Source organism: Meriones unguiculatus, chromosome 11 (assembly GCF_030254825.1).
Source record: "Meriones unguiculatus strain TT.TT164.6M chromosome 11, Bangor_MerUng_6.1, whole genome shotgun sequence".
Lineage (NCBI taxonomy): Eukaryota > Metazoa > Chordata > Mammalia > Rodentia > Muridae > Meriones > Meriones unguiculatus.
In genome coordinates, this window is record NC_083359.1 from 10,797,418 (window position 1) to 10,824,353 (window position 26,936).

A 26,936-nucleotide genomic window follows, 5' to 3' on the forward strand; every position below is an offset into this window, starting at 1 on the left:
GTGTCCAGGCAGTTCTCCAGATGTCTTCTGCTGTCCAGCACAGCCTTACTCACCCAGTGTTTCCGATCAACGTCTTCATCTGCATCCCACTTGCGAGTTAAGAAAGGGTGTTTTTTGCTTATTATTTCTCCTTCAAAGAAGGTTGTAAGGGTCGGATATTCCTAGAGCAAAAACAAATATCCAAGCAAGACATTAAATGTGCATTTCTGTTTTTTGTTTATTTGTTTGTTTGTTTCCAGTATGCCTGGATCTAAACCCACACATGCTGAGTAATTTCACTCCCACTAAGCTACACATTCAGACACTGAATGAACATTTTATCTTGGTCCTGCTGATGGAGCCTAGGACCCCAGGCCTCCCAAAGCTGTGTTCTCTTGCTTCCTGTCTATTTTCGCCTTTCAGAGATAACCAGTCTTTGTATAATTTCTTTCTAATACTCTGACAAGATCAACTACATTGTTAACACACCCAAACCACTGTTTGAGCCAAGAGTGGTGGCACTTGCCTGTAATCCTAGCACTCAGGGAGGCAGAGGCAGGCTGATCTCTTTAAATTCGAGGCCATCCTGGTCTACAAAGAGAGTCCAGGACAGCCAAGGTTACACAGAGACACCCTGTCTTGAAAAAAAACAACACCCCCCTCCCCCTTGACTACACCTGCAATGCTCCGGTCTCTTAGAAGAGAATCTGGGTATTACCACAAGTAAACTCTGTTACTGTACAGTCAAAGCCAAGCACAGCTTTTGATGCTGTGTGTTCTGGGTGCAACCAGAAAAGGCTCCAGAGTTGTATACAGAGCGTAGTCTCCCTTGACCCCAGGCCAACCCTTCACGCACCCTCAAGCTTCCTTGCCCCTCATTTATACCTATTTTTTTTTCTTTTGGTTTGAGACAGGGTCTCACTATGTATCCCTGGCTGGCTTAGAACTAGACTGTTCAAGAACAACCTGAACTCACGGAGATCAGTCTGTCTCTGCCTCCCAAGTGTTAGAAAAACAGGCATGTGCCACCAAATCTGGCTTTATGCCTATTCTTGACATTTTCAGGCCTGGAAACATCTTTGGAAGAAACGTCTTAGATACTCTAGAAAAAAATTTCTTAATCATGGATTAAAAACAATTTATATAAGAAAAAACATGCAAAACATGCCTGCAATGTAAAATCACAACCACTCATAAAGAAGCCACTTTTAAAACTGAGCTGTTATAGTTGTTAAGAGAAAAAAATTAAGGTGGGTTGGAGAGGTGGCTCAGCAGTTGAGAGCACATGCTGGTCCATCAGAGGATCCAGGTTCAATTCCCAGCACCCACACGGGAATTAACCCCATTAACTCCAGCCCCAAAGGATCTGATGTCCTCTTCTGGCCTTGTGGCACTAGGCACATATACAACTCACTCTGACATGTCCCCACTTGGACAAATTGTCTGATGAGGCAGAGAGGGGCTTTTGAAAGAGACTTGGGAAATTAAAGATCACAAATCCAGAAAAGGGCTAAGTGAGGTTTGAAGGCTGTTCAGCCCAGCCCAGTTCTGCTGGACAATCAGGACTACATGAAGCAATACAGGACAAGAGAAGATGCAACATGGTGCCCAGCCAGCCTGGCAGGGAACTCAGTGCCAGTTAGGCTTCCTTCTTCTTCATGTTTAACCACTAAGGGAAAGGAAGGGATGCTCTTCTTTGCCTTCTAAAACTCAGGACTCTTGAGGTTTAGCGAACAGAACGCCCTCCTCTTGCTCAGCAGGCTGAAAACTAGACTCTTGCTTTTCACTGTTCCAATGAACCACAGAATGTATTTAGGTTGAGACAGGGTTTCTCTGTGTAGACCTGGCTGTCCTGGAACTCATTCTGTAGATCAGATTGGCCTCAAAAAGAGATCACCTGCTTCTGTCTCCTGAGTGCCATCACAACTGGCTGAACCACAAGGTTTAAATAATTTAAAAAAACCTTAGCTCTTTTGTAGTTGATGACTACCTCAAAGACTATTAAATTCATGGCAAGGCTGGAGGTTATATTATTTTTTCTTTATCTATGTACATGCATGTGTACATATGCCACAGGTGTGCAAGTGTCTATGGAGTCCATAAGAGCATGTTGGATTTCCTGGAGCTGGAGTTAACAGTGACTGTGAGTTATCTGTTGTGGGTCCTGGGAAGGAAGCTTGGCTCATTCGCAAGTGCTTTTAACTGCTGAACTATCTCTCTGGTCCTTTTTCTTTTTTTTTTTCAGCAAGATTTTTGTTTGTGCCTGTGAGAGAGTATGAATATAGGTTTGTGTGCTTGTAGGAAAAAAAAAAAAAAGAGTCTACCAGGCATCTTTTCTATCACTTCTTACATGTTCCTTTGAGGCAGGGTCTCTTCCTAAACCTGGAGTTTGTGTTTTCTTGGCTAGGCTGGAAGCCAGTAAGCTCCAGAGATTCTTTGGTCTCTGCCTAGTTGCAGGTGGGCTTATAAAGGTGCACTGGAGGGCTGTGGAGATGGCTCAGTGGTTAAATAACACTGACTGCTCCACCAGAAGTCCTGAGTTCAATTCCCTCCACCCACATGGCAGCTCAACCATCTATAACTGTGTCTATAGCTGTCATCCCATGGGACCTTATGCCTCCTTCTGGTGTGCAGATGTACATGCAGACAAAACAAACACACATATAATAATACATTTTTTTAAAAAGTGCCCTGGATAGTAGCTTGTTATGTGAGTGCTGTGATCTGAAATCTGGTTAGCAAGCACTTTTAATTGCTGAGCCTTCTCTCTAGTCCATATAATTTTTCTTAAAAAAGGATTAACACCGCCAGTCATAGGAATGCATAGCTATAATCTTAGCATTCCTGAAATTGAGACAGGGTAATTCTAGTTTACGGCCATCCTGGGCTGTCTCAAAAAAAAAAAAAAAAAAAAAAAAAAAAAAATTAAAAAAAAAACTAATCAATTATGCTGTGATTTGTGAGGGCTGTGGGTGCAGCTCAGTGGCTTAGTGCATGCCAAGCCTTCATTTCACCCACACCCAGGACCAAGGGGAAAAACTCTGGCTGTCCATTTGCAGAGGCACAGTCAAAACTGCAGTATTATGGGCCACACAATCAAAGAACTTCCATGTGGGATGGCCGCACTGGCCCCTGCGCTGCTGAGCACGCCACTCACTTTCCAAGCCCAGGACCTGGCAAGCAGCACTTACCTCTGTAAGGCCTTTGATTTTCAGGTACCCACAAAGGTAAGAGTTCCCAGTGTCCACGTGCTGCAAAGAAAGAATACAGTGTTAAAAATGAGGCCCCTGGGTGCTTCAGAAAGCCTGTAAGGCCAGTGGTCAGCATGCACCTGGCACAATCCAAGCCTCAGCCTCCTCTGGTACCTTCGATTCTGACTGACAATGAAAATTATCTCAGGGGCTAGAGAAATGGCTCAGTTGCTGAAAGTATTTGTTGCTCTTCCAGAGGACCCAAGTTTAGTTGCCAGCACCCACATCAGGTGGCTCACAATCATCTACACCTCTAGTCCCAGGGCATCCGTCACCTTTTGGCCTCCATGGGCAGCTGCATCCATATGCAGACATACATACACATAAACACATAATTAAGAGTAATGAAAATAAATCTTTAAAAAATTATGCCAGGCTCCTCTCACTCTCTTTGGCCGGATATTTCAAGAGTGATGTTCCTTCTGGAACATCACTTTTAATCCCAGTACTAGAGAGGCAGAGGCAGGTGGATCCCTGTGAGTTTGAGGCCAGTCAGCCAGCCTGTTCATTCATTTTCTGTACATCTCTTGCTCAACTGCAGACTGCTTGACACAAGGGCCTTTCTACCTGTACACCCAGAGGCATCTCTAACCCTAAGTATCTTGTTAGATCATTTCCATTTCTCTGCAACTCAGCCACTGGCTTGGAAGAGCTTTCCCTGCCTTCTTATTAACCCCAAGCACCATCTTGAATTACTTCCTTATGAAATGAGCAGAACATTTGAGAATAGCATCTTATGAAGCTAGAAGAAATAAATTTTAATTACGAACTGGAATGCCACTCACCATATTGTGAATGTAGGCATGGCCTAATTCATAAACAGACTTTTGTTGTTGTTGTTTGAGACAGGGTTTCTCTGTGTAACAGCCCTGGCTGTCCTGAAACTCACAGAGATCCCTGTCTCTGCTTCCCAAGTGCTGGGATTAAAGGCATGCACCATTACCCCCCTCTTTGGAAACAGGTTATCACCATATAGTCCTGGCTGACTGGCCTCAAACTCACAGGAATCCATTTGCCTCTGCCTCTCTAGTACTGGGATTAAAAGTGTGTGCTATCTATTTGTCTTGGATTTAGGGTTTTTTGCTTGTTTTGCTGCGTATGAGTGTTTTGCCCCCATGCATATTTCTGTACCACATACATGCTCGATGCCTGTGGAGGCCAGAAGAGGACGCTGGATCCCCTGGAACTGGAGCTACATATGGTTGTGAGCTGCCATGTGGATGGTAGTCTGGAAGAGCAGCACTGCTCTTAGCTGCTGAGCCATCTCTGTAGCCCCTGGACTTGTGTTTCTAAGACAGGGGGAAGGGGCACAGAAGATTTTAAGGCTTGGCAGCCACAGGTCATTGATTACTCAGACACTGGTACTCAACAATCAACTTTTTTTTTTTTTTAACTTTGCTAGCAGGGCCTGGATTTTGTTTTGGCAGCGACCCTGTTTATAAGACCTGGCCATTCTCAGTGGTCTGGCTCCCCAGGTCCTGTGAGCTGCTGGTGGAGGGGTGAGCTCTGAAGGAGCACTAACACACATGTGGGACAAGTGTCTCTTCCTTTCTCTCTTGGTGGGAATAACAACAAACCACATTCAGTCTCAGGGCAGCTACCGACAGACCAGAAAGAGAAACAGACCAGAAAACGCTGAGGATGGCAGCCCAGAAAGACAGAGCCAACCCATCACAGGACCTGGGGCCACGTAGCAACGTCAGACAGTAGATCACTGGTTCTGACTCTGTGTGCCTCCTTCTTTCTTTGGAGACAGGATCTAAAATCACCCAGGCTGGCCTCAAACTCACTATGCAGCGAAGGAAGCCATGAGCTTCTGATCCTCCTGAGTGCTGGGATTACACGTGTGCACCATCATGCTTGGCTTATGTGGTGCTGGCGATCAAACACAGGACTGTGCATACTAGCAAGCATGTTATCAGCTGAGCTGCGGCCCCAGCATTGCTATTTTGAAATGCCAAAGAGATGGATGCTTGGAGCTAGAAGCACACCAACTTGTAAATTTCACCCAAACCTATACACATCGTCCTGAACAGGCCGAGTTTCAGAGTTCATGACTTAAAGTGATTCTAAACGATAAACTCTGAAACTGCCTATTAACTTCTGAATTAAAGCAAAACTAAGCACAGAGGAACTCAGAGAACATGTGTTAAGTGAGGGCTCACTTCAAGAAACTAGAAAAGTTTTGTGGCACCTATCAAGATTTTAAGAAAAAAAATATTTATTATTTTTTAAATTATATCTGAGTCTATATATGAGTATACACACATGAAAGAGGCCAGACAACACAGCCCTCTAGAGCTGTAGTTACACGAGGTTGTGAGCTCTTGACATGGGTGCTGGGACCTGCACGTGGGTCCTCTAGAAGAGTGGTAGATGCTCTTGATGGCTGAGCCATCTGAAGGTAGTTCTTAAGAGCTGTAAGGAACCTAGTTAGCCAGACAATACCAGCACTAACGCAATGGGGTTCCAATGAAGCCAAAAGGCTGCCACATCTTGGACTGGCATCAGAGGTAATCCATGCAAAAACTGCCAAAGTCTTTCAGTATCTTCCCTTGCTGGCCTCAGCACTGGAATTAGGTAACACAGCTGGTTCACACTTACATGGTTCAGCAAAAGAAGTTTTTATTAAAGGACACTCTGAGCCCAAGGCCTTAAATTTCACTTTTGTGGTTCTTGTAGAACTCAATACAGTTTGTGATTTTCAGAGCTAAGGCTATCAGATGGGAGAAATAATTGCTAATAATATTAAAAATTGAAGTGTGCATTGATTCACGCCTGCATGCTCAACAATCAGAATTCAACTACATCCTTCCCATTCTGCCCACACCGATCTTGACGATGATGAGTGAATTAAAGTTACCCCATGTGCACACAGCTCTCACCAACGAAGAGGCCAACATCTCAGTATGAAAGATAACAAGGCAAATGTTTAGCAAGGAGGCCTCTCCGCACAGCTGTGTCCAACAGCTGCTCTTTTTAAACACTCCTTTCACAGGGACCTGGGCTTCATTGGTGACTTATGGGGTGGCATAGAGGGAAACAGTCATAGTAAGGGCAGGGGAAAAATATTGTTAGAACCTTGCATATCTATTCAGGAACTCTGTTATACTAGAATTTCAAAACACAAGACGTTCTAGGGCAGTGGTTCCAAACCTGTGGGTGGGGACAGCCAAAGGGGTCACATATCAGACATCCTGAAAATCAGATATTTACATTACAATTCATAACAGTAGCAAAATTACAGTTAGGAAGTAGCAAGAAAATAATTTTATGGTTGGGGGTCACCACAATATGAACATTAGGAAGGCTGAGACCCAATGCTCTTAGGTGGTAAAGTGCTTGCTATGCAAGTATGAGAATCTGAATTTGGATTCTTAGCATATGTAAGAGCCAGGTGAGGTGGGCACACCTTTAATCCTGGGAAAGCCTGAGACAGGCCAATCCCCACAATTCCCTGGCAGCCAGTCTAACCAATCAGTGAGTTCCGGTTCACTGAGAGCCCCTGACTCAAAAAATAAGGTAGAAAGCAACAGAAGAAGATCCCTAATCTTCCGCTGAAGAGCCGGTCCAGAAGCACACATGCACATGTGTGCACACCCCACTGTCCTGAGAGTACAGCAAGATATACAGCACCCTTTCTTTGAGCCATTTCTAGTAGGACCATGAGATGCCATTTCATACCCACTGAGATGACTTTAATTAAAGGAGTTTGTAAAGATGTGAAGAAGTTGGAGCCCTCATATGCTGCCAGTGGAAATATAAAATGGTGTAACCACTTAAAAAACCATTGGCTAAAATAGTAAACCCAGGGATACTATAAATCCTAGCAATTCTACCTCTAGGTATCTGTATCTACTCAAGAGATACAAAAACACACGTGCACATAAAAACTTGTATAGAGCTGGGCTGGTGGTATAAACCTATAGTCCTAGCATTTGGGGCAGCTAAAGTGGGAAAGTCACTTGAAGTTAGGGGTTCAAAACTAACGTAGGCAACAGACCCACACCACATAAACAAACACCCTATATATATGAATGTTCACAAAGCATTAGTGATAATAGTCCCAAAGTAGAAATAACCTAACCGTCTACTAACTGCTCAATGGCTAAACAAAAGGTAGGCAGGTTTATAATGGGCACAACAGAAGGTAATGAAAAACTGACATGCTGAGATACAGAGGAGCCCTGTATCTATGTTGAAGAAGCCAGTCACGAAAGGAAAAATAACTGTGTGACCCTATTTATACAGCATGTTCAGAATAAGTAAAAGGCAAATCTAGGTTTTTTTTTTTTTTTTTTTTTGCTTGTTTCTGAAAAGGGGTCTTATTCTATAGCCCCAGATTCTGAGTTTGGGAATTATAGGTGAATACTACCAAACCTGGTTTCAGAATAGGTAAATCTGAAGACAAAAGAAAGATTAGCCTAGGATTGGTACATGTGTGTGTGTGTGTGTGTGTGTGTATAGGTGGTGGCTAACATACACAAAGGTTTCTTTGAGAGCAATAAAAAATGTTTTAAAATCAGGTGATAGTTGTTCAACTTTGTGACTATCCTAAAAACCATAAAGTGTGTATTTTGAATAGATAAACAGTATGGTATGTACAATCTGTTGGATTATACCTCAACAAAAGTACTTAAAAAGAACAAGCAGGTGTACTTTTCACTGATTTGACTTCAGAGTCCATGCCTTTAACTGCCACATTATTCCACTTCCTAAAAATATTTTAAACTAAACAAACAAGAAAAGCAGGAAAGGAGCTGGATTATGAAAGGCAGAACTATTCTCAGAAGGCTGAAACCTCCCAGCTCTCATGCCTCCACCTGGTCACAGAGACAAACAAGCTCACTGATCTGGACGCAGGGGAGCATTCCTCGGCATGACCACCAACCGCCCCACTACTAGCCATTCTACCTGGGATTTGGGCTGACACCTACCAACCAAACCTCTAACTCAGTCACTATTTCCATCGGTTCACGAGACTACTGACATGGTAGGGAACGACGACACACAAATGACAAGCACAGACCTCCCTTTGACACCTATGTGCTCTGCCAGCTGATACCTGTTATATCAGAAGCCAGTAAATGAGCATAAACTCATAAAACCATCCCAAACATGACCCACACAGGGATCCCACTTCCAGAATTTCAGGATTAGTTGAATTTAAAACAAAAAGCCTGACTTTTTCATACACTATCATCACATTTTAAGGAGGAAAAAAAAAAAAAACAAAAACCTGATTATCACAGCAGGTAATGAGAATTGAAGGAGCTCAGCTATAGTCTTCCAATGACGATAAACACCATAGTTCCTGACAGAACTTTATGGAACAAATTACATTTAATACGAGTATGGTTTTCCCAATCAGAAAGTGGAGGACTGTTCGCACAAGCGGTTAAGAAGAGAAAGGCTGATGCGAGTGCTACAGTTAGGGAGACCCACTCAGGTCTTTGGAGCGGGAGATCATCTCACTGGGGCCCTCGAGCAGATTCACCTCTCAGTCTCTTGAAGGGCTTTCAAGGAACAAGATTTGGGGGAACAACCTATGAGGTGGCATTAGGAAAATGCACACGAGGTGGGAGGGGGAACAGGTCTTCAGGCTGGCAGTTTAATACCTAAAAAGAACATTCTTATGGAGAGGGGGAGATGAAAGAAAAATATCCACTTCACCAATCTTCTCCGGTTGGGAAATACTTCAAGGGAGAGGAGAAGAGAAGTTCTGGAAATGAAAGGCCCAGAGCAGATGAAGCTGAAGTTTCAAAGTTGTTCAGAAACTGGCAGCCAGCAGGCAGTACTCAGATATCCAGGTCAAATAGGGGGAGGTAAAGACGACACAAAACAAAACTGGGTTAGATTTCCCAGTACTTGGGCATCTGAAGCTGGGAGGAAAACTCTGGAGTTGTGCAGATAAAAATCAGCAACACTGAAGCCAGCAATAGCAACCAGCTAGACCAAGGTGCGAGGACTGAGGGGGGGGGGGCAGGGGGCGGCAGGGTTGGGAAGCAGCCACAGAGCAGGGTAGGGTAAGCAGCCTACTGTGGGGCAGTTGGCTATAACCTGACTGATGCAGGGTTTTGGTACTGAAAGGCCTCACGAGGCAAGGTCTAAAGTGGTGCAACTGGACGTTCCTGGGTGTGAGTACCTGGTCTTTGGGGAGGGGGCAAGGACTGAGGGATGCCGTGGGTTGTCTCAGCCTCAGCCAATGGAGGGAGGTTGCCCCGGTTGCCCCCGCCGCCCCTGACAGGTTGAGTTCTCCAAAGGAGCAAGGTCCCTGGCTCTCAGGATGGAGCCGAGATCAGGGGACAAGCTTCCTTCTGGGAGAATCTGACCCTGGCCGCCCCCAGGAGGGTGCTGAGTTTGGGGAAACCAACAGAGTTCTTCAGGATCTGACAGGGACTGGTGGGAGGGCTGGCCGGTGTAGGGAGGGCAGGACTTGGGGAGAGCAGACCCAGGTTAAAGGACGGCTAGTCTCAGGGGTGCTTCCGGATCCCAAGCGGGCGAGTCAAAGGCTCGAGTGTGGGACAGTCGTCCGGGTCCGCAGGAGGCTGGCAGCTACGGGCTCTGAGTCTAGGGGTGGGTTAGGGCCAGGGTTCGAGAGTGTGACATCAGCTGGGCAGGTCCCGGTGGGAGGCGCCGGGTTGCAGGAGGCCCCCGGCAGCGAGGGCCTGGTCCGCGGCGGAGGGCTCGAGGAGCCCAGGGCAGGCCCGGCCCGTGAGCGCCGCGAGGAGGCCCTCGGGGCCCGGCCCGGCCGCCCGGCGCTCACCTGCAGCACCACCTCTACGTCGTACGAGTTCCCCTTGCTCTTCTGGTGGCCGCGGAACTTGGAGCCGCTGTAGAGCAGGCTGGTGGCCACGCCGGGCTGCTGGGTGTTGATGGGCGGCGGCGGGATGAGGGAGGCCGCCGATGTGGCTGAGGCACCCGCCGGCGGGGGACACTCGGTGCGGACCGGCATCGCGGGGTCCCCCGGAGCCAGGGCTGGGGGAGGGGGGAAGGAACCGCCGCCGCCGCGCGGGAGCTGAGGCTGCGGGGAGGGCGGAGCGGGGCGCGCACGCGCGGGGGAGGGGCTCGGGGAAGCACCCGCCCGCGGCCGGCGGACCGAGCGCTCGAGTGGCCGCCTGGACCCCGGGACCTGTTAGCAGGGCTTCCCTGTCCTGGGCAGGGGCACCCTCCCCACTTGCCCTGACGCGCGCGCGCGCACACACACATACATACACACACAAACACACACGCACACACACACACACACGCACGCACTCACACACACACGCGCGCACACACGCGCACACACACACACACGCACACACACACACACACGCACACACACACAAACACACACGCACTCCGCCGCTTCCGATTGGCGCGGCTGCGCCGGAGAGGCGGGAGGAAGCCCACACGGCGCTTCCACCTACTGGTGGGCAGAGAGAGCACGTGGCTCGGCGCGCGAATGGCCTTCTGGGACTTGTAGTTTCCTCTCCGTAGCGCAGCATGGAGGGGGCGGGGCGAGCACGCTTGTGATGCTGATTGACGGGGCGGAGAGCAGCGCGCAGGGGGCGCAAGGCGGCGGCGGCGCGCTGTAGGTGTCATGAGGAAGATGGCGGCGTGCAGGAGAAGCCGAGGGCTTTGAAGCCTTGGTGAGAGGTTTCCGTACAGAACCAGAGAGGAGTTTGGAATCTCTTCTCTCTCTTACTGTTCGGTTTTCACGTAGGCGTACAACCAGGCCCTTGGGCGTGATGTGGCGGATCTGCCCCCGGCTGAGGGACCGGGGGCGCTGCCTCTTGAATCGGCTTCCCAGTGATCCCACCGCCTCAGTGTGGCGGGGGCCAGCCCCGCGACCTCCGGCCCGGGCCTACGTCCCTCCAACAGGTGAGGCCCGGACGTGTTACTTTTCGGTCAGGAGCCAAGTCGGGCTCACCTGGTGGAGGGTTTCAGACGTGCAATACGGGGTAACTGAGGCAGGGTTTAGGCCCATGAGAATATTTAGAGCAGTGGAGTGCTGAATGACATGCCAACTAGTGTAGGGATGGCTTTAGGGGGACACACAGTGTCCAGGGTAGGAGATATTTGGCTCTTGAGGCTTTTCTCAATTTTCTTTTTGTTTGTTTGTTTTATTTTTCGAGACAGGGTTTCTCAGTGCAGTCCTGGCTGGCCTGGAACTCGCTTTAGACCAGGCTGGCCTGGAACTCAGAGATCCCCACCACAGCCCTGCCTCAACTTTCTTCTTTTGTAGGAAAGCAGGTGTCTTCATTTATTTCAGAAAGGGAAGTCTGGGTTGTCAGTCAGGACTTCCAAGGTCATAGAGCGGACTGGTTGAGGTTCGTGGAAGGCAGAGACTGGCCTCACTGCGTTGTGTCTCCAGGACCCAGCACATGACTTGGCACGGAGCAGGCAGGCCTTAAGTCTTCCACCCCCACACACTTTCCTTGAGGGTGTTGGGCCCTCTGCCCTAGTGCAGCGCGGCAACCTCTTCATTCTCCGAAGCCTTCTCTGAAGTGGGAGTTTATGCCATGCTTCTTTCACCTACTGAGGGCTGTCATCGGCTTGAAAGAAGGTCCAGAGATGATGAACAGGGCTTTAGAGGTCTTGCGTTGCTTCTGGAGAGAGGTTTTACCAGTGAGGCTCACTTCAGTGAGTGAAAAGTAGCGACGACCTTCTTTGATTCGGTTACTTGTTTTGTGTTGAGGGCATGTGGTCGCACCTGAGTGATGCTCCACATCAGATGCAGGATTCGTTATGCTTACTAATACACCGTGATATCGGAAGTGCGTAGGAGCTGAGAGATCACAAAGAATTTCCTTCTACCAGGAGCATGTATGGGGTCTTGATTGAAAGGGCGTTTAACTGGGGCTTGATAGATGAGTGAGGAGTTTGAGCGTAATCTGTCCAGAGGTAACGAACAGGCTGTTAGAGGTCTTGCTGCAACAACTGCCTTTATTAGGAAACAATTCCACAGGCAGTTGGGCACTTGCCTAAGAGTAGAAACCTGGGGTCTTTTGTTGACTAAATTTCTGAGGTCTTGGGCATGTATGATGTTGCTTTCTTTAGTGATGTGAAGCATGAGAGTGCCTTTCTTTAGGCTGTAAATTCCATAAGTGTGTGTGTGTGTGTGTGTCAGGGATTGAACCGAGGGTGTTGGGTTTTGTGGCCAGTGCCTTTACATGGTGAGCTATTTCAATGGTCCACAGCCCATAATTTTATATAAATGGGGAAAGAGATTGGGTGCAACAGGGAGCTGAGTTTTCACTTATCAGGACCCAAAGGAAGGCCTAGAAGTAGGCCGGGAAGAGCCAGGAAAGAGGGAGGAGGAAGCGGAGTGTGGTGTCACACACATGGATCAACTGCTTGGGAGACTGAAATGGGTCACTTGAGTCCAGGAGTTTGAGGTCAGCCTGCTACATTAGCAAGGCCTCATCAGAGGCAGTCGGAAGAGGAGACAAGGCTTGACTTACACATACTTCTCGCTCATTGAGCCTCACCCACTCAGTCTTTCGTATATTCCCATTTTCTTTCACATTTGTCTACCTACTGTGTGCTAGATAATGCTAAGAGCCAGCTGGAAAGTCTGTAACACAAAAGAAAAGATGGTGGATCAAGCATGTCCGTAATGGAGAGCCGAAAAACATCCACTCACTTAAACTAACCCTTTGCCTATTTGACCTCTTGACTGTGTTCCTTTACTTATGCCATGCCTCCCTAGGCTATGCCCTGCTCTCCTTATTCTCACCGTAGTTCCGCTGTGCGCCCCCACACCCCGCTCAGTCAGCATTGCGTGTGCTCGCCCCAACCCATCCCTTTTGTGTGTGTGTATCTTTGAAGAAGTCTAAATTATACCCCACTGAGTCCTTCTTGGTGAAGACTGCATTTGTCAAGCTGACTGGACTAAGTCACTTAGGAACAGCCACTCCACGGAAGGTTGTACCGAGAGGCGGGGCTTTTGAAGGGCTCACAGGCCTTAGAGGAGGAGGTAGTGCAGTGCAGAGCCCCTGGTGGGAGAAGCAGCGTAGCAGGGCAGAGCAAATTCCCGGAGAAATCAAAGCTAGAAGTCCTACCTACCATTTACAAATTACCTTTTTCTGTGGCAGCTTCTCCAAGTCTCCGCCACTTCCTCATCCATTGGGGGGACCAGTCGGCTCCCTCTTTTGAAATAAAGTTTATTGGAACACAGCCACATACTCATACATATCGTCTGCTTTCATTATCATGGCCAGAACAGCAGAGTATTGACCTCTGCTCCAGATGAAGAACAATTTGGAAAATAGCGCGTTTACCTATTTGGCTGCAAGAATTTTTTATTTCATTTACTTATTTGTGTATGTATGCATTTGGGCACACATGTGCCATCTGAGAATTATTTCTCTCCTTCCACCTTTACATGGGTTTTGCGGATTAAACTTGAAGTTATACTTGCACATAAGTACATTTACCCACTGAGCCATCTCTCTGGCCCTGGCAGAATTTTTGAATTCCTTTATAAGATAATAATTATAGGATATAGTTCATTTAGGAGCTAGAGAGATGGCTCAGAAATGAAGAACACTTACTGCTCTTGCAGAGGACCTGGGTTCAGTTCCCAGCACCCACGTGTTGACTCAACCATCTGTACATAGCTATGCTTCCAGGGGGCCAGATTCCCTCTTCTGACCTCTGTGGGCACTAATATACATGGTGCACATACATGCGTGTGGGCAAGACACTCACAGAGAAGATAAAAGAAAGAAAGAAAGAAAGAATTCACTTAGCTTAGAGTGCATTTGGTAGTTTGACCATCGTCACAGTCAGTTTTAGAACAGTGCTATCATGATAAAAATCAGTCAGTAGGGGCTGGAGAGCTGTCTCAGTGGTTAAGAGCACTAGTTGCTCTTCCCAAGGACCTGGGTTCAGTTCCCAGCACCTACATGGTGGCTCACAACCATTTGTAACTTCAGTCTCATGGGAGCAAATGCCTTCTTTGGCCTTGGGCACAAGACATGCCTATTACATACAGGCAAAATACCTAAATACATTGGAAAAAAAAAAAGCAGTCAATGCTCTTTAGTACCTGCCTAGCCATCACCCAGGCCACCAGTAGCCACCACTTCCTTTAAAGATTTCCCTGTTTTGGACATTTCATGCAAATAGAGTATGGGGTTTGAGGATGACCTTTTTCACTTAGGGTTTATCTGTTGTATCATGTGTTCATTCATATTCAAGTCTTTTTATTGCTGAATAATATGTTGTATAAACACACTACTTTTTTTTTTTTTTTGTCCATTTAGGGACATGTGAGTTGTTTCTACTCTTTGGTTATTATGAATAATGTTGATACAGACATTTGTGTACAAGCTTTTGCATGGGTTTGGATTCCCTTTTCTTCTGGGTATATCTCCTAAGCTTAAAATTGCTGGGTCAAATTTTGGTGGGGGCGTGCATTGAAACAGAATTTTTCTGTATAACCATGGCTGTTTTAGCTTTGCAGGATGACCTTCTATAAGATTGTTTCTGTAAGATTTTTTAAATATGTATATAATTATATTTAAGATTTATTTATTTATTTATGTATATGAGTGCTCTATTTGCATGTGTGACAGAAGAGGGCATCAGATCCTATTATAGATGGTTGTGAGCCACTATGTGGTTGCTGGGAATTGAACTCAGAATGTCTGGAAGAGCAGCCTGTGCTCTTAACTGAGCCATCTCTCCAGCCCCAAGATTTTTTTTTTTGAAGGTGGATGCATCGTTTCAAGTTTCTAGTAGTAGCGTAGTACACAGAGTCTCTAATTTCTTTGCATCTTCACCAGAACTTGTTATTTTCTGACTTGTTAATTATAAGCACCTTAAAGGGTGTGAGGTTGTGTCTCAGTGTGGAGGTTGTGTTAATATTACCATTATTAATTCCTGAGATAATCTTTCTGTGTAGCTCTAGATGGCTTAGATCTCTATATAGACCAAGTTGGCCTCAAACCGACCGCCTCTGCCTCCTGAGCATTGGGATTAAAGGCCTGCACCATCATGCCTGGCCTGAGCTGCAGGCTTTCTTTATGTGTTTATACTCGAAGAATTTTGGTATATGAAAACCATTGGTTAGAGCTGCCACAGAATTTTTTTAGGTTACCTATTTTGAATTTAACTTTCAGCTCCACAATCCACCAGATGGCGATGTTTTAAAAGCTAAAGATACTGTGATTGTAGGACTAGCACTGCCTCTTGGTGTACTCTGGGAATTGTAGTCGTATGGCTTTTGGTTCTTAAAAAAAAGGTGAGGGGGCAGCTCTTAAACTGTGTCTGGTAGAACTAGACACTGGCAGAACACATCAGGCAAGAGGGACTTTAAAAGGAAGTGACACTGAGCACTACTTGTCTCTGTGTATGGACTTAAGCAATGTCCCAGGAGAGAGAGACAGAGGGTTATTAATTCCTCATTCAGCACCCTTCCTATGAGCAGTTCTCAAAGTTGTTCTCTGCTGTTTTTCGCTTGTTCTCTTATAGCCGCCTCTTTGTTTTTTGTTTTTTTTTTTCACTGTGTATGCCACCCGTGCACGTGGAGGACAGAGAACACCCCTGTTGAGTCAGTTTTCTCCTCCCAGCTTTGTGTGGGTTTGAGGGCTTGAATTTAGGCCGTGGGGCTTGCGTGACAAGCGCCTTCACCTACTGAGCCATCTTGCTGACTCGCCCCTTAGGGTTGCTGAATAGGCTAGGCCGAGTGGCCAGCAAGCTGCAGGGATCCTCCGGTCTCCATGGCTCTGGCACTGGGATTATAGTGGCTGGTCCCTGGCTTTCTACCTAGGTACCGGGGATTCACCTAGGTCATCATACTTGTACAGCAAGTACTTCATCAACTGAGCTTCATGGAAGCCATCTAAGTCTGAAAATTACTACAATACATCCCTTCCCAAGCAACAGTTAATAGGATTTAGTGTCTGCTGCCTCTGGGCTCACAAACAAACTCTTACCTGCCCAGAGGTCTTTTTGCAGCCCATGATGTGATGAGGATTTCGCAGTCTGGGTTCCCACTGTCCCACATGCTCTCACTGTCCCTGAAGTCACCGGGTACTTTTCCTCTCCCTAGACAGAGCCTCTGGAGCACATCTCACCCCCAAGCCTGACCTCTGAATCTGAGTCCTGAGGTAGTCCTGTTTGCCCCATCAAAAGCCTTTGAATCTGAGGCCATTGTTTCGGGTTCTTTTTGCCCTTCTGCTGTCTTGATTTCTGTTTGTCTTTATCATATATCTATCTGTTTGTCTGTCTGTCTATGTATCTATCTATCTATCCATCCATCCATCTGTCAGACTTTTAAAAAAATTTTTTTTTCCAATGCAGTTTATTCAGGAACCTTGAACAATCTTCTGACCCTGGGGAAAGCCAGCCCACAGCTTAAATAGCCTCTGGGTAGCCAACCCCAGCATGCCATGTGGGCAATGCAGATAGGTCCACATACATGGAAGCAAGCCAGATCCTCAGCCTTAGCCAAAAGTGGAATTGTTCGTGACAGAGAGCACTCACCATCAGGAAGGTGGAAGGCGGAAACCAGCTTCATCTTTAAGGCGCGGCATTACGCAGCTCTCTACAGTTCCCCCTTTTTGTTTTAGACGCATCAGGCAAGAGTAGAGGTCTGATCTCTGATATTAGAAATAAATTGGGACTTTGTACCGATGTTCATTTAGGTGTCATCCACCCAAAGAGCATCAGACCCGTCCGATACCCTTTTCTCAGAGGCGGGACCTGGGGCATCAACCCGCATGCAATCAGACATGCTCTTCTCTGGGTCAAAAGCGGCTGACCCTGAGTGCAGTGCTTAGTTGGCAGAGCATGCCCGAAGGCGGGGTTTATAGGAAACCTAGTTGTCCTGGCAGCTTTGGGGAGAGTCAGTCTTTCAGAATTAGTTTCTGCCCTTTCTTTGCCCCAGTCTCTTTAGCCCATTTCTCAGGCCTGTGTCAGGCAGTGTTTTGACTTCTGCCTGGCCAGGCTCTTTTGCACATGTGTCCAGTGTGGGCACCAGTGGATATAGTATAGAACTTCTGTCAGAGATGGAAAAAGAGGCCTGGGGCCAGCCCGCCAGGGTGACAGGTGAAGCAGGGGGTTTAATACAGTGGCAGAACTTACCTATTTTGGTGTAGAATGTGTGCTAGAATTGGTGTTATAGTTTCATGTGACATAATTGACCACAGTTCACATGGTCAATGGTGTCATATTTCAGTGACCATATCTGATAATTTTTAAAATTATTCTTTCATAATTTTATACACACATTTTGTCTTAGTCAGTGTTCTGTTGCTGTGAAGAGACATCATGGCCATAGCAACTCTTAAAAAATAAGGTATTTAATGGGGGGCTTTCTTACAGTGTCAAAGGGTTAGAGCATTATCGGCATGGAGGGCAGCATGATGGCAGACACGGCACTGGAGAAGGAGACAGAGAGGCTGGGCCTGAGAAGAGCTTTTGAAGCCTCAAAGCCCACCCCTAGAGTCACATCTCCTCCACCGAGGCCTTATTGCCTAACCCTTCCCCAGCAGTCCAGGAACAAGCGTGCAAGTATATGAGCCTTTAGGAGACAGTCTTTGATCATATTCTTCTTCATTATCCTTTTTCCCCAACGACTTTCATGCCTCGCTTTTATGGCTCACTGCATTTAATTGGAAGGTCTGATAACTTTTTTGAAAATGTAAAGTGTGTGAAGATAAGTGTTCTTATGTCTTATTCGTTATTGAACCCTACTCACGCCCTTCCCTCTGCCTTGCACACATATGTATGGAGTTTAAGCTCTCATAGTTCTAACAAAAATGTACCACACAGGTTGTCCCTCTTCTTGAAGGAAGTATTTGGAGTTCCCGTTGAATACACAATGGAACTGGTCGGTTAGAGAAATGAGTTAGAGAAGATGAAAACTGTTTTTGGTAGCTTTATTTTCTGCCTGTACGTCACACACACACACGTTTACATGAGCACACACATTGGCTTTCTTCCTCAGAGGCGTCTGCCTGAAAGGAATCTACTTTTATTCCATTCACACACCAACTTTACATTCAGGTACACTGTGCTGTCCTGGGGTCAGTGTGGGTGGGCATGCTGGCTGCTAAATCAGGGGTTGGAAATGCTCTGGTCACATTCTGAGGCTCCTCAGGCTCTTGATCAGAGCTGTCTCCTAGGTTGGCTACTAGCAGAGGCGTAACCAGTGAGCCCTGTTCTTCCTTTGTCCCTGGAGAGTGGTTGTTCCGTTTTCCAAGCTTTAATCAGAAGCGGTTGATTATACTGCAGGCTAGGGCAGACCTTGAATGATGATATGAAAATCAAGCCAATCAGTCAGCATTAGCAATAATGATACGAGTTGGTATTGCCTCTGGAGCCCTCTTGATGCTATTTTAAATTCCTCTGAAAATTCTGTCTTACAGAGAGAAAGAGGTTTTATCAGAATGTCAGCATCTCACAAGGTGAAGGTGAGTATCTGAAAATTTGATGGCCTTTTTGTGACTGGTTGGGCACATTTGCGTCCGGCCAGATCAGTGGTGGCACTTTCATCAGATGTTGTCTTTGTGTTCGCCAGTTTGGTTGCTAAAATATAGGAACGGTCACTCGAATCTGCTCCCCCCTGAGAACTTTCATTTCATCTTTTAAGGTGGCTTTGAGATAAACCTGGACCACAGGAAGCTGAAAACTCCCCAAGCGAAGCTTTTCACCGTTCCCAGTGAGGCCCTGGCCATCGCAGTGGCCACTGAGTGGGACTCGCAGCAGGATACCATCAAGTTCTACACCATGCACCTGGTAACGGACAGACCTGTACCTGAATGCTCACCAAGCCTTCCTTCCGTATCAGACAAGGCTCTGGGGCAGGCTCCTGCCTGCCTGTCTGCAGCCACACTTGCCACGCTTAGACACCTGTCACCAGACAGGCCGAGCTCGCTCCCTGCCTGGCCTGGCCACTTGTGGTTCTCTGCACTTGGGACACTGTGCTGAGTGGCTGGTCTTTCCTCTGGTTTCTCTCTGGACAGGAGTCACCATTGATGACTTCCAGTGCCACCCGCATCCTGTTTTTATTTTTGTCACTTTTTGTTTGTTTGTTTGTTTTTTAAAGACAGCGTCTCATGTCTCAGGCAAGCCTTGAACTTGATTTATAGTTGCAAATGAACTTCTGCCTTTACTGCCTGAGTGCCGAGATGATGGGCATGTGTCTCCATGCCCTGTTTATACAGTGCTGGGGGTTGAACCCAGGGTTTTGTGCATGCTAGGTGCACACTTTGTCTCAGCCACAGCTTCCATTTTTAAAATTATTTTTAATTATTGTTATTATTTTTCAAAACAGGGTCTTTTTATGTAGCTCTGGCTGCTCTGGAACTTGCTATGTAGACCAGTTGGGTCTCGAACTCACAGGAACCTGCCTGCTTCTGCCTCCCAAGTGTTAGAGTTAAAGGTGTGTGCTGTCTTGCCCAAGCTAATCTTTTTTTATTATAGCAGCTAGCACTTAGTTTGTAGTGGTGGTGTTTTAATTTACATGTTTATTGCCTGTGTCTTTCATAGCGTGGTGAGTGACAGAGGAGCAGTGACCATGTCTTTTTTACTCAGTAATTTCAGCTGGAAGTAAAGGTGGAGCTTAGCAAACGCTGGTAGGATACAGCAACCAGCAGCTAGTGAGGAAAGGAGGATGCGCCACAGATCTAAAGCCCCTCAGTGGTCAGGTGCCACTGAGGCCCCAAAGCCCCTGCAGCCTCCTCAGCCTCACACCGTGGCCGCTCTTTCTCAGCACTGGGATCCCCACCTGTACTGCCCACCTTCTGGAGCCATGGTTGAGCAGATGGCACAGTACGTGCAGCCCTCACGTGGGTCCAGGGAAGGCAACAGCTAGTTCTGGGTTAGGAGTTCTCCTCCTAGTTACTGCTGTTCCACTCTGACATGGAGACCCAGGCGGGCCTCCCCAACAGTACAGTCCACTTCTTAACTGTCTGGTGCAGTCAGGTTGATGAGGCCAAAAACTGAGGCCTGCAGTAGTCCTGAAGCCTCTTATTGATGAAATAACACTAGAAAAATATATTGATCCCAGTTCGATTTGCTGCCTTGCTAGTCATTTTGAGTTTTGTGTCTTCTTTATTGTCTTGAATATGTATTTCACGTCTGTGGGTCTGTTTCCACATCTCTGAAATGGGTAGAATAGTAGCATCTGCCCCAGAGCATTGTTATGCAGATTAACCTGGTAGTCATGAACATGAAAATACATAACTAAAGCCCCTGAAACTTTGAGGGAGTTCACTAATCCAAAAAAAGACCACTATGAGAACCCATGACTCCTGTGAGCACAATGAGGTTTGAACATGGAGCCTGGCTTTGGGACCCAGTCAGCACGCAGGCTGCTGCTTCGGAGGTGACGGTGGCTCTTTGGACGGATCTGGTGTGCTGTCAGCTGCATGTCAGATGCGGTGTATGCATTGTTGAACCCCACAGGTGGGTGACAGAGCATTTTTTCCCTTGTCACTCAGACCACATTGTGCAACACCTCCTTGGACAACCCAACCCAGCGAAACAAGGATCAGCTGATCCGTGCAACTGTGAAGTTCCTGGACACTGACACCCTCTGGTAAATGACAGTAGGTGGACGGGCCTCTTGGGTGGCGTGAGCCTCTTAGTCTATTTTGTTTCATTTGTCCAAAGCATATCAGCAGGGGCAAAGACAGGGCATCTCAGCTCCCATCAGCTGACCTTTCTGTGTCTTTGTTAAAATGAGCTGTACCACCTGGCTTGTGGTTGTCTGTCCCCTTGGGCAAAGGATCCCTCCAGGAGGTGGCTGGGCTCCTGAAGTGTCAGCAGGCATTTGGTCCTTGGCCAAGAGCAGGGTCTTGGTGGAGCTGTCGCTGAACTTCCAGTACATTTGTGTCCCGTGGATGTGGGTCCCATTTTTATTGCAGATCTGCTTTTGAGTAGCACTAACATGGCTGCAAATTTGGACCTGTCAAGTCTTTGGGAGCTGGAGGAGAGTGGATTGCAACTCAGGCTACACTAGAGTTCCCTGGAGGGCATGTGGAAACAGATGGCCAGAACCCAGAGGTTCTGCTTGTCATCAATGTGGGATTTATCTGAGAAGGTGTCCTGTTAATGAGCTTCCCAAGGGAGGCTGGAGCCATCCTGCCGGCCCAAGGCTGCACTCTGAGAACCACTGCGCCAGGGAACAAGACTTAGGTTAATGGGTGGTTGGTGGGAAGTTTTTGCCTTTTGCATTTTCCTTTTCTGTCCCTCAATGAAAGATTTGTACTTTTTTATTAATGAAGGTGGTTTTTACAATGAATTAGCTACAGGGTGGAAGAGCCAGAGACATTAGTGGAACTTCAAAAGAACGAATGGGATCCAATCATAGACTGGGCTGAGAAAAGGTGAGATATGCAGCCTCGCATGGAACATTGAATAGGCCTGGTGTTGGGGTGGGTACTGAGGTCAGGGCCGTATGCATACCTGAAATCTCAAGCTGGCTTCTGAGCCAGAACCCTCCTGAGCTCCAGCTCCCTCGAGTATTGAGGCTTAGGGGTTACCTTGGAAAACATGTTCCTCAAATTCATTTTGGCCATTGTGCCCTGAATGTCTGTTACTGGGGTATACCATGACAGATGTAGGGGCAGCTCTGTGTCCCCAAGAAGCACCAGAGGATCCAGGCCTCGAGCCCCAAGCAGGCCTCTGAGCTTTGGTTTCCTTGACTTGAAATGGGCTAATCTTGCCTGCCTGGGCTGAGGGGAGGGATAAACCAGCAGAACGGGTTGAGCATTCTTCTCAGCAGAGGTGACAACTCAATTATGGTTCTTTTTTTTTTAAATCTTGTTTGTCATTACTGCACTGTTAAGTAAAACTCACAGTGTATAAGATAAACACACATGTGCACAGAAGTCAGCCTAGCTTCCTGTAGGGCGGCCACCATGTGGATGTGTGCTTTCTGGAGATTGATGGTACTCAAAGTTTTCCTTAGGCTCGCATGAGTATAGAATTGAACAGGTGTTGATAGGTGGCAAAGTAACTCATTGTCAGTTCTTTCCAGGTGAAGTGTGGAAGGGGTGGCCCCCATGGCACTGCCTTGTCTGCAGGGTTTGGAACAAATGCCTACATGATTTTTCTTCTACCGTAGCAATGTTCACGGAAATTATTACTTGTTCCACATTTCCTGGGTACCCACAATGACCCAGGCATCCCGAGGGGGCTATTTTTGTTTATCTGTTAGCTAGGCACTACGTAGGCAACACTGGCCTCTGCTCCTGGTCATCCCAACTCTGCCTCCCAAGTGCTGTGAGCATAGGCGTGCACCTGTGCAATGCCACCTGAGATTTTAAAGGAAAGCACATAGGCCGTATCTAGGGTTTGGTGTTTGTTTTTTTGGTTTGTTTTGTCTTTTTGTTTTTTTTTTTTTATTCTTCTAGTCAAAAGCTGGACTGCTCTTGAAAGACAGTGTGCCAAAGATGTGTTGATGCCTCTTCCCTTTAGGTATGATGTGGAGATCGGCACCTCCACCAGCATAACGGGACCCAGCATCCCCACCCACACCCGAGAGGTGCTTACCAGCCACTTGTCCTCTTACAACATGTGGGCCCTGCAAGGTACAAGTTGGGTTTCTGTGGGCCTAGGGGGTTGGGTACATACTGACACAACCCTGCGGAGTACTCTGAAATGGAGGCTGGGCGGCTCTGATGCCCGACCCTTTACTCAGCACTCCAGGGTCACTCACCCTCCAGAAAAAGTCTCAACTTTGTGCATCATTGGTTTGGTCCCATATACCCATCAGTAGACCAATCACTGAGTGAAGCTTGTGGCATATTCTAATTGATTAGGTTCAGGTCATATATCTATACAGGAAAAGGCATAGGTGGGTCTGACAGAACAATGTACCTAGCTCAGGTAGGTGCTAGGATGGTGTCCCACTCCCCATTCCATGAGGGTACAGAAACTGACAGGCAGTGGGCTATAGGTACTGACTTGTCTTGTGTCTCCCATCCCCAGGGATTGAGTTTGTAGTGGCCCAGCTCAAGTCCATGTTGCTGACCTTGGGCCTGATTGACCTGCGCCTGACTGTGGAGCAAGCTGTGCTTCTGTCACGCCTGGAGGAGGAGTACCAGGTAAGGTTCTAATCTTGGTTCCCACCTCACCCTTTCTGATTCACACTCAATGAGTTTTATTACTTTGTACATATAAAAAAGGTCAAACTAAGGAACTATAAAGGTATGAGTGTTGCTGGGCTAGGGGTGTGGCTCAGGAAAAGACTAGCCTCGTGTGCTCTGGGCCCTGGGTGCCAGCATCAGCACCACACACACACATACCCATGCATGCGAAAGGTTTCAGAATTGCTCAGCACTCTCCTTGCCCCTAGCTCCTCTTCAACAGCTTGATGGGGTAGGAGTTGTATTTACCCACATTTTACATAAGAATAAACTGGGGTACTAGACTGCACTTCTGGGGAATGTTCTACTGAGGTTTGCACCCGTGTCTGTGGGACTAGGGCTAAGGCCTCCACTGTGCACTTGGAGGCTCATGGGACAGATAAAGGTATTTGGGCCTTACCTACCCTACTTTGTTCTAAGTCAATAGGAGTGTATATCCTGATGTTTCTCTGGCTGGCAGAGGAGCCGATGAGTAGCTGCTGCATACACGTTTGATAGAGGAGGCAGGAAAACTAAGGTTTTGCCATGCCATTGTTTCTAGTTTTGCTTCAGTTTTTGCTGTGTTTTGTTGAGAGAGGGTCCCATGTAGTCTAGACTGGCCTTGAGCTCATTTTGTATCTGAGCCTTACCATGAACTCTTCCTCCTCTCTCTATGATATATGTCACAATGGTGGCTGGCTTGTTTCCATTTTTATTTTATTTTGGCTTTTCTGAGACAGGTCTTGCTATATAGTCCTATATCCCTGTATAGACTAGCTTGAAACTCACTATGTAGACTAGCCTGGCCTGGACATACAAAGATGCTTTGCCCTTGCCTCCTGAGTGCTGAGATCACAAACGTGTGCCACTGTGCCTGGCTTTTGTTTGCATTTTTATTTTACTGTGTTCTCTGTGTCTCTCTCTGTGTGTATGTTCACATTGGAGCAAGTGTCTATGCAGGGAAGGGCACATGTGCACGTTCTGGTGGAGGCGATGTAAGGGATCTTCCTCAGTTCTTCTCTTAGTATTGAAGCAGAATCTCTTGCTTGAACCCAGAGTTTACCAATTTGGCTACTTAAGTTAGCCAGTTGCTCTGGAGAATCCCTACCTCTGCCTTTGCCCCTGGAGAGCCAGGATTGTAGGGGGCCGCTACACCCACTTGGCCTTCCTGTGGTTGCTGGGATCTGGACTCAGGTCTTCCTCCTTGTGCAGCAAGCGCTGAGCCGCCTCCCCAGCCCCTTGCTCGCATCTTTAACACTGAGAACTTTGTTCCTTTTGGTCCTGTGGGTGTTGCTGCTACTCCGACCTCAAAAGGTAGTGTTACTAGGAGTTGATTCCTATAGGATTTAAAACCCTTTTGGGTTTTGATGTTCTGCTTGGGAAAATGCCAGGGGCAACCTAAATCTATTCAGCAGAGGAGAGCCATTCACTGATGTCAGTCCATTCCATGGGAAAGGCTGATGTCAGCTGTTAGGATTGTAGGGCTGGTACAAAACCAGGAAATTTGGCTTCTAGCTTGGACTCTGCTTTTGGCTATGGGACCCAAGCCCGGTAACCCTCTGAACTTTGGATTTAATCCTACACAAATTGAGGGACAACCTGAAATAAAGGTGGAAATGATCTCAGATGATGTATTTCAGTTGTGCAAACCGAAACCAGGCAAGTAGAAATGTAGGTAGCTTGTGTGACCTGAAAGATTTTGTATTCCCAGGTGATCTGGTCATGCCTGCCGGACTCCTGCATGAAAAGGCCAGCAGGGTGGGTTTGGAGACACTCCAGTCTGCCCAGACATAGTGCATCCAGAGTGCGTCCCTTTTGTTACAGACCTGAGAGCCACAGCTGGCTTCCAGTGTGGCTGCTGTTCTGCTGCTCCTTAGGGCTCAGAACTGAGTTGCCTGTGGTCTAGCTTCATTTATTTACTGTACTCCCATGGTAGTGCCTAAGCCCTGAAGGACAGTGAGATACAGTTCATAGAGGATAGCAGTTTGCAGGCTGCTTCATGGTCTTAGGTATAAGACAAAGGGTCACATGGTTAAGGCTCCATTAGAGGAGATACAGTGGGATGCAGTGCCCACCCATTTAGCAGTGGGCAGCCCCTAAGCTGGGGTACTTTCCTCCCAGACTGTCTAAGCCCCAGACAGCAAAAAGCCAGCTCCAGCTTCCCGAATGCTAGCCTGCATGAGTAGGGTCATGGCTCCCCACCCTCAGCCCAGTGATGGGAATGGAATGTGATTCAGCTCACCGGGCAAGGCTGCTCACCCAGAAGCTTGTTTCTCTTTCTCTCTCTAGATCCAGAAGTGGGGCAACATTGAGTGGGCCCACGACTATGAGCTCCAGGAACTGCGGGCTCGCACTGCTGCTGGCACCCTTTTTGTCCACCTCTGCTCAGAAAGCTCTACAGTCAAGCACAAGCTCCTACAAGAGTGAGGCCTGGCTGGCTGAACACGCTGGCTGGAAGGAACTGCACAGACACAGGTTCCCTGATCTGGGCTTCCCTGGCTGTTGGATCTCTGGACCCAGTGAAACTCTGTTGGTCTTTACCTATAGGGTTCTCCCAGTCTATGCCTGTGGGGCTGCCTAGCCTGTACCTGGGTCTTCCCTGGCCTTTATGGCTTGTCCTTATCCAAAAGCACCCTGTGATACCCTGGAGATACAGTGTGCCTGTCTTGAGTTCAGATAGCCGATCCAGGTACCCTGGGCCTGGCCAGTGAGGGAGGGAGAGGAGTGGACTTTCTTTTGATCCTAATTTTATTAAATATTTTTTCATGCTGGAAATAATATCATGCCTCATTTTCATTTGAGCCTTGGCATTTCCCCATTTTTCTTGTTTTATCTGAGCTCTGTCATCATTTTCACATCTGCTACCAGTGGCTGGAACCCTCATGGGGGTTGGTGGGAAGAGGCAGGAAACAAGCACATCACCACACACACCCTTTTTCATCCTCAGCCCTCAGCCTGAAGGCCTTTTCTTTCCCTAGCTTTTCATCAGATGGTCTTTTGAAAGTGAGTCTTTGGTCTAAGCTGGTTGCTTACTGTTTGTTCTTTCTATTCTAAAAAAATGATTTACTCTTAAAAATATAAGTTGTTTCTGGGTTAAATGCAAACGTGGTCCTGGCCTGGTTACCAACATGCAGTGCTATGATCTGGATCTGGGGTGTCCTCATATTGTGGAATTAGGTCCTCAGGGTACGCAATTGATTGCGTCCATTAATATCCCTCATGGATGGTGGGATTCATCAGGCTGCCCCTTCCCCAAGACTAGATAAGAACTTAATGATTGCTGGAGTAATTGGGCAAATCTACCACAAGTAACCCTAACATTGTCATTGGTTCTCCAGGCTAGACTGGGTGGAATCGTTTCTGGTTGGTCATTATCCACAGCGAGTAGTAGACGCCTCAGAAAGTCACATATACTCGGTACCAAGTGTGTGTGGACATGACAGAACCAGTTATGAGCCTGGGAGGAGCAGCTGCAGCGGAGGCTGAGCCATCCGAGGGCGGACATCAATCCCTGTGTGGCAGACCTCCCCATAAATACCCTATGTGGCGTAGGAGTGTTCCTGCTGTAGTGGCAGTTGTGTGGCTGCTGCTCAGGGTAATGCGACCTGCAGCTGAAGCTGAGACTCTGAAGGTA

At 47.4% G+C, this 26,936-nt stretch overlaps 2 protein-coding genes across 4 annotated transcripts in view; one reads left to right on the forward strand and one right to left on the reverse strand.

The window, feature by feature from the left end:
* Positions 1-10,590, reverse strand: part of Gid4 (GID complex subunit 4 homolog) — a 25,085-nt gene extending 14,495 nt beyond the window's left edge. The window contains exons 1-3 of the mRNA XM_021639561.2: positions 9,997-10,590; positions 3,171-3,230; positions 54-161 (exon numbers count right to left, since the gene is read on the reverse strand). Coding sequence (XP_021495236.1) covers positions 54-161; positions 3,171-3,230; positions 9,997-10,185 — 357 coding nt within the window. The 5' untranslated portion in view covers positions 10,186-10,590. The remainder of the gene's footprint in view (positions 1-53; positions 162-3,170; positions 3,231-9,996) is intronic.
* Atpaf2 (ATP synthase mitochondrial F1 complex assembly factor 2) lies at positions 9,129-26,080 on the forward strand. Of its 3 annotated transcripts, none has more exons than XM_021639565.2 (9): positions 9,789-9,806; positions 10,939-11,096; positions 18,596-18,640; positions 18,820-18,965; positions 20,672-20,769; positions 21,479-21,559; positions 22,653-22,765; positions 23,166-23,281; positions 25,592-26,080. In XM_021639565.2, the coding sequence occupies exons 2-9, from the start codon at positions 10,964-10,966 to the stop codon at positions 25,727-25,729; spliced, it is 870 nt and encodes a 289-aa protein (XP_021495240.1). In that variant the 5' UTR covers positions 9,789-9,806; positions 10,939-10,963; the 3' UTR covers positions 25,730-26,080. The 3 variants fall into 3 exon arrangements, with proteins under 3 accessions (XP_060219584.1, XP_021495240.1, XP_060219583.1); XM_060363600.1 differs by lacking the exon at positions 9,789-9,806 and adding an exon at positions 10,034-10,171; XM_060363601.1 differs by lacking the exons at positions 9,789-9,806; positions 10,939-11,096 and adding an exon at positions 9,129-9,189.
* The last annotated feature ends 856 nt before the right edge of the window (positions 26,081-26,936 follow it).

Coding starts and splice junctions, on each gene's coding strand:
- Atpaf2 (XM_060363600.1), top strand. CDS start 10,137: ATGTGGCTGAGGCACCCGCCGGCGGGGGACACTCG. Junction 18,641..18,819: donor CAGCATCTCACAAGGTGAAG/GTGAGTATCTGA, acceptor TCATCTTTTAAG/GTGGCTTTGAGATAAACCTG. Junction 21,560..22,652: donor ATAGACTGGGCTGAGAAAAG/GTGAGATATGCA, acceptor TCTTCCCTTTAG/GTATGATGTGGAGATCGGCA.